Genomic DNA, 13,727 nt, shown 5'->3' with positions numbered 1-13,727 from the left:
ATTAAGCCCATGAGCCTAGAGCCTGTGCTCTGCAACAAAAGAAGCCACCGCACTAATGGAAGAGCAGCCCCCGCTCGCTGCAACTAAAGAAAGCCCACACGCAACAACAAAGATGTTTCAACCACAGGTCAAAAATAAAAATAAATCTTTTTGAAAATTTTTTTTAAAGAAAAGACTCGATACTACAGTTAAATACTGAAGAAAAGCCTTCTTATATATTCAAAAACGTAACAGTAGAAATAAAAAAGTGAATAGAAGAACTCTGAAGCCGAAGAAATCTCCAGATAATGGAAAACAAAGAGATAGGAAAAGAAAAAGGAATCAGCATAAGGAGATCCAATTTTTGAATAAGAGGTCCAAAAGGCACATGAAGACAAAGTAAAAAAAAAAAAAAAAAACAAGAAAATACCCCAGAAATGAAGGATTTATACTTCCAGATTAAGAAGGTACAAATAAATGCTTGGTACAATGGATAACAGACCGACACATCTTAAGAAATTCACAATGGTGACAAAGCTCATAAATGCTTCCACAGAGCTGGGGGCAGGGCGGGTGGGAAACCTATGCAGGTATGCACACACAAACTTTAATATTTTGAGAGAAGGCTGTGGTCAATTTTTCTTATACATATCACCCATTCTTACTAGTCACTTCTTTCTTGCCTTCACTCTCAGTTATATAATTGTACAATTGTTTTCATACTCAATTGACTTTATACTGAAGTGTACAAAAAGACTTTAAGAATGTTAAAACATTAATAAATCACTTGAGACACTATAATAAACACATGCTGGTTCATTTGTGCAGTGAAATGGTAACCCACTCCAGAGAGTCCCAGAGAGTCTACAGACTTAGTGACCAAACAAAAACAACAAATCTACTTGTTAGTATGTTTGAAAATTTAACTTAATAAAAACTTTAAAAGTTATTTTAAAGATGCTGATTGGCTGTCCCTCAGATAACTAAGGATAAAAAAAAATCTTTGTATTAGATATAAAAATAACTTAAAAAACCTGTTCTTCTGTCCATTCCCCAGTATCAGTCTGAGTCCTTGATCATTTTGTGCCCATAGTACTCCAACAGTTTCCTATCTGGACTCTGACTCACATTCCCACCCTTTATACTCTGTGGCCCACCCTGGTTACCAACTGTTTTTTCTGAAAACCAGATTTGCTTATGCTATTCTTATACCCAAGAATTTTCAAATGGCTTCCTATTACCTATCCATACATCTGTAGGGTACTTGCACATTAGTCTTTCACATCATTTCTACCATTTCCAGGCTTCTCTCCTCTATCTTTCATCGATTCTCAACACTTCTTTCACACTATCTGGTTTTGTTCACATTGTTTTCTCTGCCTACAATCTTCTCCACTCTCCTCTCTCCTAGTAATGCAAACTTAATTCATTTTTTATCACATCCCATTTGAATCCTTCTAGACTCTGCAATGTAGGATAACCCACTCTCCCCTCTGAACTCCTTACTGTATTTTGTTAATATACGAATATAAGACTTTCACAATACAATATGGTTATCAGTTTGTATGTACACATCACTCAGATCATGAGCTCCCTGAACACAAAGACTGTTTTACTGTAGCACAGGGCTGGGCACAATGAAGGCATTCAGATATATTAATAAAGTTGGGCGAGCTTTTTTCCTTCTATCTCCTTCTCACCAATCCTAATAATTACAGTTCCAAATGGTAGAGAAGTGGACAAGAGCTTGGACTTTATTCAACTACACCATACACTGCCACCAAAACAGTATTACTTGTAACTCACTGTCCTAATCACGAACAGGCAGTAATTCCTCCAACTCATCTTCCTGGTTTCTAGGCTTTCTAAAATTAAACTACACCCTACAAAGCCATGTCTTCTATTCTCCAAAAAGAACTAACTCTCTGATTCAATAAGGCTGATTTCTTAAATAATTTGACTACAGCTATCAAATTCAAGTCCTTATTCCTTCAGAAGTAAATCAGAATGGAACAATCAATCTCCTCTCACATGATCAAAAGAAACTTCAAAATAATTTTTTGATAGATTGTATGTATAACTTATTCACTATGGCTATCTTCAATAAAAGACCAGACCCTAGCAGTTTCTTCTTATTCTTTGCTTTTAGAAGTTTACTGCAAGAAAACACAAAATATACAAAAACTGGAAGTTTAAAAAGGCAGTTCTCATTTCTGTCGGAAGAAAATGAAAAGCACCATTGCCAACAAACTATTTCCTCATCAAGATAACTTCTCTAACTATTCATTCCAATTGTAAAAGACAGTATATTCAATGTCTAAATAAGTAGGTATCATCAAAAATAACTTGATGACCATTTAAAATAAGAGAGACATCAAACACTTTCAAAATATTTACAGCAGAACAAGAACCAAATACTTACCCAAAGTAGGATGTAAATTAAAATTAAATTCTCTATACAGAACTGTGTCCAGCAGAGCGGCTACATCTGCGGATATAGCACATGCATTGCATAAGGCAGTATTTTGGAGGACAGGGCTATAAGCCCCAAAAGGGACACAGAAAAGTTCCTGACTATAAAAATTCCCTGAGTGTATAGCTCCAACTAAAAATCACTCCCAGTCACTGACATCCCAGTGTCACTCCACACAAGAATCAAGAATTAAGACTTAAGATAAAGGAAGAAGAGTTTATAATCAGGTTTTGAGAAAGTTTGTGGGATGTTGTGTATCACACAAGTATGAAAATATATTATTATTCTTTGGAATGATCATATGGAATAGAGAAGCAAAAAGTCAGACCTGATACCCAAGTGGTATCAACCTACAAGTTCCTCACTAACATGCTCCTTTTAAATATCATTTAAAAAATCAATGACTTTATCCTAATTTTGTTGAGTCTTTCTTGGCGACTCTCAAAGAATACCTAAGATTCTTGAGACACCTTAAACTGTAAGAGACATCACATCAATGATTTCAGTGTCACACAGATAATACAGGGTATGCCATCTACCTTACCATTTTTTAACAGAAAATCAGGAAAAATAAGTCTCCAATTCTGATAAAAATTACAGCAGGATCTACAATGAGTGCTTAGCCTGTTGGCATGAACTTTTATATCCTACAAACAAACATACACTTGACTCAAAATAAAATCACAACATATAGCAAGAATAGTTTTACTTTGCATTTGTTAGTATAATAGGCTATAATTCACATGCTTGCAAAAGTGGAGATAAAACAACAATCAGCAAATTTGTAAGTCACCAGGAAGCTGAAGATTTGGAAAAAAGGTAGCTATTTCCATTTTAATCTTGTCCCTCGAGTAGTGGTATGGGAGCAGACTCAAGAACAAAAAATGAGAGCAACCAAGGATAATTTACTAAAATTCACCTTAAAAAGATTGAATCTGCCATCTTGGATCTCTGCACCTGGTGTAACTTCCATAGTACAGTCTTCGGCCTAAGTTAAATAACATATTCCCCATTAAGATACCACATAATTTTTAATTGACAGGCCACATAAAGACAAACCAGCTGTGGCTAGTCTGCAACATGAAACTAAAAACATCAGATAATCATTAATATGAAACTCTGGAAGGGAAGGAGGGGAAAAAAACAAACACGGTAAAATGGAATTTTTAAACTATCATATAGCATTTAACCACCTTTATAGGGAAAAACTGATGTATTTAGGGAATAAAATTGGGACAGTAGAAAAGGCTGGGGTATTTTGGAATATTTACTAATTACCGTAATTTTATTTGTAGTAGAGGTAACTGGTATAACTTCAAGCCCCATTCGTATCCTCTTCTGTTTTTCACAGTAAGCCTTCCAGGTGTCTTCATTAAACCCGTAATTAAAATAATCAGAAAGATCAGCACCTGAAGATAAAACACACTTTCAGTGTACAAATGATTTCAATTCTATTTTTATGTAGTACATAAAATATAATAAACTGTAAAAATATAGAGTTCTATTAAGTCTTATCACCTCTTCTAATTTTACCAATTCTCCCAATTAACACCATAAAGCAACAGAACTATACAAAGTTTTGACCAAAATGATTTCCTCTAGAATTGGCATTATAATAAAAACAATGAGTCTACTTTTATATAATGCTAGGTCACCTGTAAGATTTAATAATATAAGTCATTATTACTTGTGTGCTTAAGACAATAAAAATTACATTTAAAAAATAATATTCTATACTGAAAAAACTTTTCTAATGATTGTTCATACTGATGCTGAAAAAAACTTTGCTAATGATTATTTATACTAAAAATTTTTTTAAACTGATATAATCCACAATAATCTTACCAGGTTTACGCCATGGTTTATCTTCAAAAGAATCCAAATCTACCTCCAAGAGTGGAACTCCATTAATGCTTCCAGGTGCATCAAGATCTACTCCTTTGACTTTCGTTCCTACTTTAGAAAATTACAAAACGGTAAAGGAACCATAGTAGTGAGAGATACCACAGACAAACAGAAAACAATGACACCTTTTTACTACTGCTAATGCTAGCACTAATTCTGGCAAGATTTCACACTAAGTAGTAACGTTTCCACAAATAAAAAGTGAGGTCAAAGTTTATGGTGTAGTTATAAGATAAAACAGAGATTAGAGACTTCTTGTTTATAATAAGGGATTCCTGTACCAAGAAACTTCCCTGTTTTAAATCATTATCTTCATACATTCTGTGAGCTAAGAAAGATTTCTACCCTTTAAAAAAGCTGTAGAACAAACAAACAACAACAAAAACATACACATGACAGGACCCCTATGTGACCCACACAGCCTGAAGTATTTATTAGTCAGCCATTTACAGGAAAGTGCCCACTGCTGCTGCGGCTAAGTCACTTCAGTCAGGTCCAACTCTGTGCGACCCCATGGACTGCAGCCTACCAGGCTCCTCCATCCATGGGATTTTCCAGGCAAGAGTACTGGAGTGGGGTGCCATTGCCTTCTCCAAGTGCCCACTATATATGGTCAAAACGGTTCTTTTTAACTGAGCTGTAATAACTAACATCTATTCATGACTTATTCAGATATATGCCCTATTTTCCTACTGATGCAAGTACAAATATAAATTTACCAGCAGTTCCATAAACTCTTCCTCCTGTCTTGATGTTAAGATTTACAGGTGCTGTACCGTAACTCCTAAAAGCAAAATAATAAAAATTATCGTGAAATGCTGAAATGAAAACAGCAAAATATTCAGTATGTACATATAAATTATATAACCACATATTAACTGGATAGACAGACACTAAACTCAAACATTTTAGAAAATGTTTTAAATTTTAAAAGTCTGTCACTTGCTTAATAAAAGATAAAAACAATTTTATTTAAAAGTATGATTAATTTTCCATCTTAAAAACCTACCTGTAAATAATTCAATATTCCACTATTACAAACTAATCAGAAATTTGGCTGGAAAGGAAAGAATAGTTTACATGCCTAGTTTTTACTTCCTCATCTCCTACTCATTCATTTGGACTTGCAAAAACTCACTGCTTCTTGCCTGCCTAATAATGTTCATCTTTTGTCTCCAATGTGTTAATTGTGACACCTAGGTTATTCTGCCTAAAAAAAAGTAAGGCTATATTCAATAAAATACTCAAATATTTGTATAAAGCTCCACTGCTATAAATGTAAGAAATATAAGGTAGCCCAAACAAAACTGTTACTATCAAGGAGGACCATCATTACCAACTTGAAGGTTTTATCATCTCACTGACTAATTAATTCATCTAATAAATACTTCTGCCCATGGCTTAACAGTAAAGAACCTGCCTGCAACGCAGGAGAGCAGCAGGAGCCATGGGTTCCATTCCTGGGTCGGGAAGATTCCCTGCATAAAGAAATGGCAACCCATTCCAGTATTCTTGCTTGGGAAATCCCATGGACAGGGAAACCTGACAGAGGAGTCAATGGGGTCGAAAGTGTCGGACACAACAATAAATGCTTGAGTACCAACAATGTATCACATATAGTTCTAAGTTAAGCAGAGAGAAAGAGAAACTGGACAAATATGGTTCCTACCTCTTAATACTTACATTTCAACAATCAAGTTCAGCACAGCAAAAGCACTCTGAGGTATCTATATAAGATATACAAAAGTCCCAGCTATTTGAAAGTCAAAGTACAAAAACCAAGGACTGTCTCCAAATGGTCCTCTTACAGAACTGCTAAAGGATAAATCAAAACAGTATTTATGGCTTACCATAGTTCATTACATGAAGTTCTTTACTTTCCACCCAGCTACTTTCCCTTCCCCACTGTGCCTTTTAAAATGTTACTTTTCTTTTTTAATGCCACCGAGCCTTTGCATTCATTGTGAGTAAAAAGGCTTAGCTGTCTGGAAAACTGTATTCAAGTAAATCTGACACCAATCAATAGCTACCCCGCCACCATGAGATGTCAGGCTTCTCTAGGGGCTAGATCCTATGTACCTGGCTGTCTAAAGGAACTTCAAATTAAATATACCAAGAAATTTTATTTTAACCCGCTCCTCCCACCTTACCCGTATATGGTAATACACTGCTATGTACACAATGAACTAATCTAGAAATCTCCAGGTCAATGAGTCCTTTATCTCCCTTTCCATCTATAACCAACCATTACCCACGTTATTTCCATTTATTCTTTACTCATATATATCAAATTATTTCATCTATCACTATATTACTGATGCTGGCTTAGTTTTATCACCCCATGTAGATGATTACTTCAAATCTACTAAATAATTTCTGTCTAGCACATCTCAACTACATCTGCTGGAGTTTTATTTCAAATGTGACCGACCTAATAACCTTTACCATGATTACATGGCAAAAATGTACTAACTTCCCTCTTCTGTGGTTTAAAGAAGCAACCTTCCTCATCTACCTTATTCTCCAGCATTCTGGTTCCTCTAAGTCATGCTTCCACTGTATCTAAGTAGCTTCCTCTGCCAAAAACCATCAGTCCATTTCCTTCTGTCTCAAGAATTACTGAAACAAATTCAAATACTACCTCCTCTAGAATTTTCTCTTCAACACACGTAGACTTTTAGCAACCGTCCTCTCAAAATTTTTAAATCACTGTACATGTTTCTAGCTAAGCACTTACACTGCTTAGCTAGAAAGTGTTTGCTCACGTCTGTCTTCCTCACTACTTTTGATAAACAAGAATAGTTTATATTCCCATCATCAATTAACAGAATGCCAGACAAGCTGTCTTTAAAAAGTATTTAATGAATGAGCAGATGAATTTCAAAGACATAGCTGAGAAGCCACTCTTCTACACAAGGTAAATTATTCCTACCCTAAGATCTGCTTTTCTTCCTACCTTACTTATAGATACAATAAACTCGGTAACAAAAAGTATGTTACCTACAACAATTCTAGTTGTTACTTTCTAGCAGCTTACAATAAACCAATTTAGCATTGTTCCTTAAAAACAATTTGCTCTTTAAATTTGCTTCTGAAAACACTGCACAAAGTAAATATTCATTAAATTTTATTTCCTCCTTGGCTTTCTTTCAGTTTTCAATGGCTATATCTTGAGATAACAAGGTTAAAAAAGCTTTATACTCTCTAGAAAGATCTGTAACCTAGTTTGAAATGCATTAAAAATTACAAAAGAAAAGATGGACTGATGAGTGGGTGGAGGCATGGAGGTAGGTAGTAGACAGACAGGTGATGCAGCAAACACAGCAAAACATAAATTATATAATCCAGCTGATGAGTAAACAAGTGTCCACATCAATTCCTTAAACTTCTTTGAATGTTTGAAAATTCTCATGGTCAAATGTTGAGGGAAGAAAAAAGTTCAAAGACAACTGTGTTTTTTAATATGCAGTCTATTTACTAAATAAACACCTACTAAATACCATACGTAGGACACTGTAAAAAATAGGAAAATTCATAAACCATGGTTTCTACTCAAAGATTTCAGAGTCTAACTGTGATAAACGTGCAAACATAATTACAATCCATGAAACTGCTATAAGAAATAAAGTTCAGATAAAGTACTATGGGAGTCTATGTGTATTTAATATTTGTATGAAAGTCTTATCCCAAAATTGGTCATATTAGTAAAAAAATAATCACCATTTCCTTTAATTCTTCTATACTTGCAAATATAAATAATTTTAGAGGACAATACTTCCTAAAAATGCAATGAATACTATGGTATTATCTTAAAGTGTTCCTTCTGCGTAGTGCAAATGAAAAAGGAAGTCAAGATGTTAGTCACTCAATTGTGTCCAACTCTTTGTGACCCCATGGACTGCAGTCTGCCAGCAGGACTGTAGCTCCTCCAGTTTATGGGATTCTCCAGTCAAGAATACTGGAGGGGGTAGACATTCCCTTCTCCAGGGGATGTTCCCAACCCAGGGATTGAACCCGGGTCATCTCCTGCACTGTAGGTAGATTCTTTACCATCTGAGCCACCAGGGAAGCCCAGATGACAAAGGCCTATTACCATAAGGGTTTACTAATATCACAAGCTCAACACTAATCATTTACTTTAAGTGGAGATGAGGAGAACATCAAGCATTACCCTAACATGAATCATTTAAATCCTGCCCCTCCAAAAGTTGCTAGGGTCTTAAAATTCCACAAGCAGTCATTACTATAATGCAAAACTGATAATGACAACTGAATTACCTTTAAGCTTCCTGAAATAACTTCAAAAAATTTCTCTACTAGATTAAATATTCAAAAGCATTTATGCATATGTTGTTCCATTTCAGATAAGACTGCCTAATAAATGATAGTGCAATTAACGAAACGTTTGTTTTCAATGTACTAGTACCACAGTATACATCCAAATTGAAAAGCACAGAAACAATGTCAACTCTTATTCTACCACCATAACATAATCCCAATCCGTACTTTATTCCTCAGTAGTCCATTTGCTTGATCCAGCTTTACAGACTATAAACCTGAGACAACATATTGGCATAAACAGCCCTCAGGATTATTAACCACTTGAAAAATACACTATAAAAAGCAAAAATAAGTACTTTGGTTATTGTTTTTATTGAACAAAAAAATTAAAGAACCTAAACTCAGGTCTGGAAAAGTAATAAAATGTTAAAAACAATATAGATGCAAACAACAATTTAAGGTTTTCTAATTCTAATTAAAGAATCTGTGGCACTCAATGAATTTGTAAAAACACTTCAATTTCAAGAATAAAAAACTGCTACTTCCACACAAGTTTACCTAACTTTATATTTAGGAAAAAAAATTTCATTCTGAAATCCCTTTACATCATGATATGCAACTAGATGCACGCATGTATGCCGAGTCGCTTCAGTTGTATCTTGACTCTTTTCCACCCTATGGACCACAGCCCTCCAGGCTCCTGCTTCCATGGGATTCTCCAGGCAAGAATACTTGAATGCCATGCCCTCCTCCAGGGGATCTTCCCGACCCAAGGATCAAACCTGTGTCCTGTCCCTTATGTCTCCTGCACTGGCAGGCGGGTTCTTTACCACTCTTGCCACCTGGGAAGCCCTATAACTGACATAGAATACTGTATTAACTTTCGATTTACAACAGAATGATTTGATATATGTATAAATTGTCAAAATGATTACGGTAAGTTTAGTTAACATCCATCACCACAGATAGTTACAAATATTTTTTTTCCTTGTGACAAGAACTTGTACTTACTGTCTTAGCAATTTATCAGATGAAATTTTAATAAGAATTCATATCATGGTCAGATGGAAAATTGTAAAAGCAATGGAATCAATCACTAATCGTCTGATACAGGCACACTGCCTTTGATTTAAGCACATACAACTGTTACTTATAACTCACCCATACTGTGGTGCTCCCGTTTTAATGTCTCCTATAGTGACGTGAACATCGTCCTCATCATCATCACTGTCGCTATCACTATCGTCTTCAGTCTCAGTCACTTTCTACACCAAAAAAATAACCACAAAATGCACTCATTAATCCATTTCAACCTTTGATTTGAGATGAGTAACTGAAAAGGTAACTGTTTTGCATTTTTTGAGCTCCTTGTAAAGGAAAAAGTTATAGTGCTGCTGCCTATTTCAACTCATTTACAACTCGGAAGTTGTACATGACAAAAGGATAACGATGTTAAGTAAAACTGTTTTTCATTGTCTTTTTGTAAATAACACTGTATGTATTTTTCCTATTAAGAACTGCTCCTCTTAAAAGTAAGATCTAAGGCAACATACTAAAATATCTAGAAGATAAACTTAAAAAAATTTGAGGAATTCTTAACACAAAGAACATGAAGGTAAAAGGAAAACAATTTTTAAGGGTCACAGAGTCATGGTTAAACATCATCAAACAGTTAAAAAAACAGTTCACTTACTCCTGACAATCATTTACACACAGTAGAGGCCCTGCAAATGACTGAGGGACTACTTTGTTTCTATGAGTAAAAGTTGGGCCATACACAAAGGTTTTATTTTGACTCTAAAAGGCTGTTTTATGCTTAGTCACATAAGAGCAAAATTAAAAAAAGTAGAACTCGTAGGCTAAATAGTTTTTTGTATACAAGTTCGAGCTTGCAGAATACAAGTTCTTTTTTACAGGATTAAAACATGTTAAAATATTCCTAAGAACAATGATTTGTTTACCTGCAAAACATTACTTTTAATAGGCATGATGTCAGACTGTCACATATATATATATATATATATAAATAAAATATAGATATATCTGCTAAAACAACTGACAAACTTGGGTTGCGAGACTCAATGCTTGCTTTGAAAAAACTAGGCTATTATTATTAATAATAAACTGCTCTTTTATTAAAGCAATAAACATTAAGCCTTGGTAAATGCTCCATTTCATCTAGAGTTTCCTCCCACTAATTCTCATGCGAAATACTGCAAGTAATGCTAAATTTTGGTTTTTTCCCCACGTGAACGGGAAACTACCGATAAAGATTTTGAACAGAGAAGTAACCAGATCTTGTGTTACCGGTTTAGGTACGCCATTTTCAGGAGTTTCGTCTTCAATTCCAGATGGAGGATTGGCACTACAAGCGACAAAAACAAGCACATGCTTTGTATTACTTTTCTGAAGTAAGGATGGAACATTGTAGCATTTTTAAGCTACGTTTGAGTTTCTTGAAATTACTGTCTGTTGCATAAGAAAAAAGATGGTAAAAACGGCCTGTCTTACTTTGCTATTCCTAATGCCTACACAAAACATGTACATTCAACACTGGAAGTAAAATGGAATTGCACCCACAGTTTGTTAATGATGCCAAATTTGCAGTTTGATGGTGGGATACAATTTGAGTTTTTTACATTTTTAAAATATGCATCATACTTAATCTTATTTACCCTAAAACTACCTTGAACATTGAGGTACTGTAGGAACTGCCAAGGGCTATGTAACAGTTTCCTCTTTTCTTCCTCATTTTATAGTTTCATCTTATTGGATATATGTCCTTTGTCAAATAAAAAACACATTTTAAGATTTTTTAAAAAGTTAATTTTCATTTAAGACTGCCTTCCAGTTTGGCAGTGAAGAGCTCCAGATCTAATTTTCACACGACATACTTTTTTAAGGCTAGTTATTAATTTGAATTTGCCCTGTTATAACAAAATTGCTATATAATAATAAACTCTTATTCTCACGAGACTTAGCATATGGCCATTATCCATGAAGTCAAATTTCCAGTACTGTAGTGCAATTGGTTTTTTATATTTTTAACAACTACAATTTTTATAGTGGAAATTAACCATTAACCTCATTTTATAGATAAATAAACTCAAGTACAAGGCAGCTCACAATTATTTAGGTAAAGCATTTCCAGGAAAAATGTCCAGATGTTGATACAGTTCAAAGCTCTTTTCACTGAATTTCTGCTAATCTCTTCTAAACTTCACTTTTTGTCAAACAGTTTCTATAGGAATCAATTTAATCTCCAGTGTTTTTTTTTTTTGGTAATACAATTTCCAAATAAACCAAAATAAAGGGCAAAACCTAAAAATTTATCTGTTAAATTTTCATTGTTCTACACTAGCCCAAGGAAAAAAACATGCAACTATGATTATTCAGTACATTTCTCAGAAACCAGCTGGGCTTGTTCTTTTATGTCACAAAACAGTATATTTAACCAAACCTTGGATCAATGAAACATGACAATTAGAGATAGCACAATGCAATGGTTAATAACAGTTTCAAGGATGGGTTAGTCACTTTTTTAGTCACAAAGAATCTGGGGAAAACTAATAGCAAGAGCTCAGATCATTTAGGGCAATGTAATATGTACCATTCTGAGTACCAGAACACAGGTTTGGCAGGGTGCTCGTGCCCTACAGACTTGTTCTCTATCACCACTAAAATGCTAGAAATGTGGTAAAATTATAAGCTTTTTATAGAAAAATAAAATTTTAAAGATAGATCTTTTCCTTTGGATGAAATAAACTGCTTTCCAAATAAAGTGCTAATAAGGAACATGAAGACATTTTGACAGTGACAAGGGAGGGAGAGGGCTTCCTCTCCAATCAATTTAATCAGGTTGTGTACTGAGGAAGTAAGAAATCAGAAAATAAGCTTCAAGAATTGTAGCCAAGAACTCATATTAAGAAAATAAAATAAAAATTAGTTCACAAAATCCTGTTATTATCATTAATTTCTAGACCAACTGAAAAACAGGATAGGAAGTAATATTACTTTCATCACTATAGATTACACAAATCCTAACTTTGTGATTAACTGAGATCAGGGTTAGGAACTGGTTTGGATATATCCATTTCAAAATTAAATAACAAGATTTCAGATGGTACAGTACTGAGTTAATAATTTAAAAAAAAAAAGTCCAAAACAGGGGTATTTTAAACAGAGAATAAATTCAACACCCTGTCAGCTGTTTCCATTTCTCACTTCTTCCCTTCACTTTTTAAAAAATAGCAGCGGAGATACAATTCATATACCATACAATCTACTCATTGAAGCATACAACCAGAAGATGGTTAAGTATGAAGACAGAATACTGTATCTATCTAATTATAGTACACTTCCATCATCCCAAAAAGAAATCTTACAGGTATGTAGTTGGTCTCCATTTTTCCCTACCCTGGTAACTACTACTTTCTGTCTCTTTGGATTTACCTATTGTGTACACTTAATAATTAGAAACGCAATACACAGTCCTTTGTGACTGGCTTCATTCAGCAAGTATAATGTTTTCAAGGTTCAACTGTGTTCTAACACGTTAGTACTTCATTTCTCTTTACTGCCAAACAGTATTTCAACTTATGAATGTATCACTTTTCTAAATCTGTTCATTCATCATTTAATGGACACGGGTTACTTTCATATTTGGCTATTATGAATAATGCTGCTATGAACATTCACATAAAACTTTTTGTGATGTGTGTTTTAATTTCTCTAAAGAATGTATCTAGGAGTAGGATTCCTGGATCATGTGCATATGGCAGCTCTATGTTTTAACCTTTAGAGAAACTGTTAGACAGTTTTCCATAGTAGTTGAACCATTTTACAATTCCACCATCAGAGTTACAATTTCTCTGTATTTTCAGGAGCACCTGTTACTACCTGTCTTGATTACAGTCATCCTAGTGGGTGTGACGTGGCATTTCCTCCTCTTTTTAAACCCAAATATCTTTAAAACTCCTTTTTGCAATCATGCCTCCCTCATTATAAGACACTAAGGAATCTGGTCAGAGTAATGTCAGCATGTATCCATCCATGTACTTGTATCCATGAGCTATTATTAATTTAGGAT

The 13,727-nt window shown here is 34.4% G+C and overlaps 1 protein-coding gene across 13 annotated transcripts in view; it reads right to left on the bottom strand.

The window, feature by feature from the left end:
* FIP1L1 (factor interacting with PAPOLA and CPSF1) overlaps positions 1-13,727 on the bottom strand; it is a 68,070-nt gene that overhangs the window by 52,171 nt on the left and 2,172 nt on the right. For 4 of the 13 annotated variants that reach the window (XM_027544509.1, XM_027544511.1, XM_027544513.1 and 1 more), the window contains 5 exons: positions 10,946-11,003; positions 9,800-9,903; positions 5,077-5,141; positions 4,298-4,408; positions 3,731-3,861 (listed from right to left, as the gene is read on the bottom strand). In XM_027544509.1, the coding sequence (XP_027400310.1) occupies positions 3,731-3,861; positions 4,298-4,408; positions 5,077-5,141; positions 9,800-9,903; positions 10,946-11,003 (469 nt within the window). Of the gene's footprint in view, positions 1-3,371; positions 3,441-3,730; positions 3,862-4,297; positions 4,409-5,076; positions 5,142-9,799; positions 9,904-10,945; positions 11,004-13,727 lie in introns of all 13 variants that reach the window. The other 9 variants (XM_027544507.1, XM_027544504.1, XM_027544506.1 and 6 more) reach the window with 3 other exon arrangements.

Source organism: Bos indicus x Bos taurus, chromosome 6 (assembly GCF_003369695.1).
Source record: "Bos indicus x Bos taurus breed Angus x Brahman F1 hybrid chromosome 6, Bos_hybrid_MaternalHap_v2.0, whole genome shotgun sequence".
Taxonomy (NCBI): Eukaryota; Metazoa; Chordata; class Mammalia; order Artiodactyla; family Bovidae; genus Bos; species Bos indicus x Bos taurus.
This window is presented reverse-complemented; position numbering and strand designations above follow the sequence as displayed.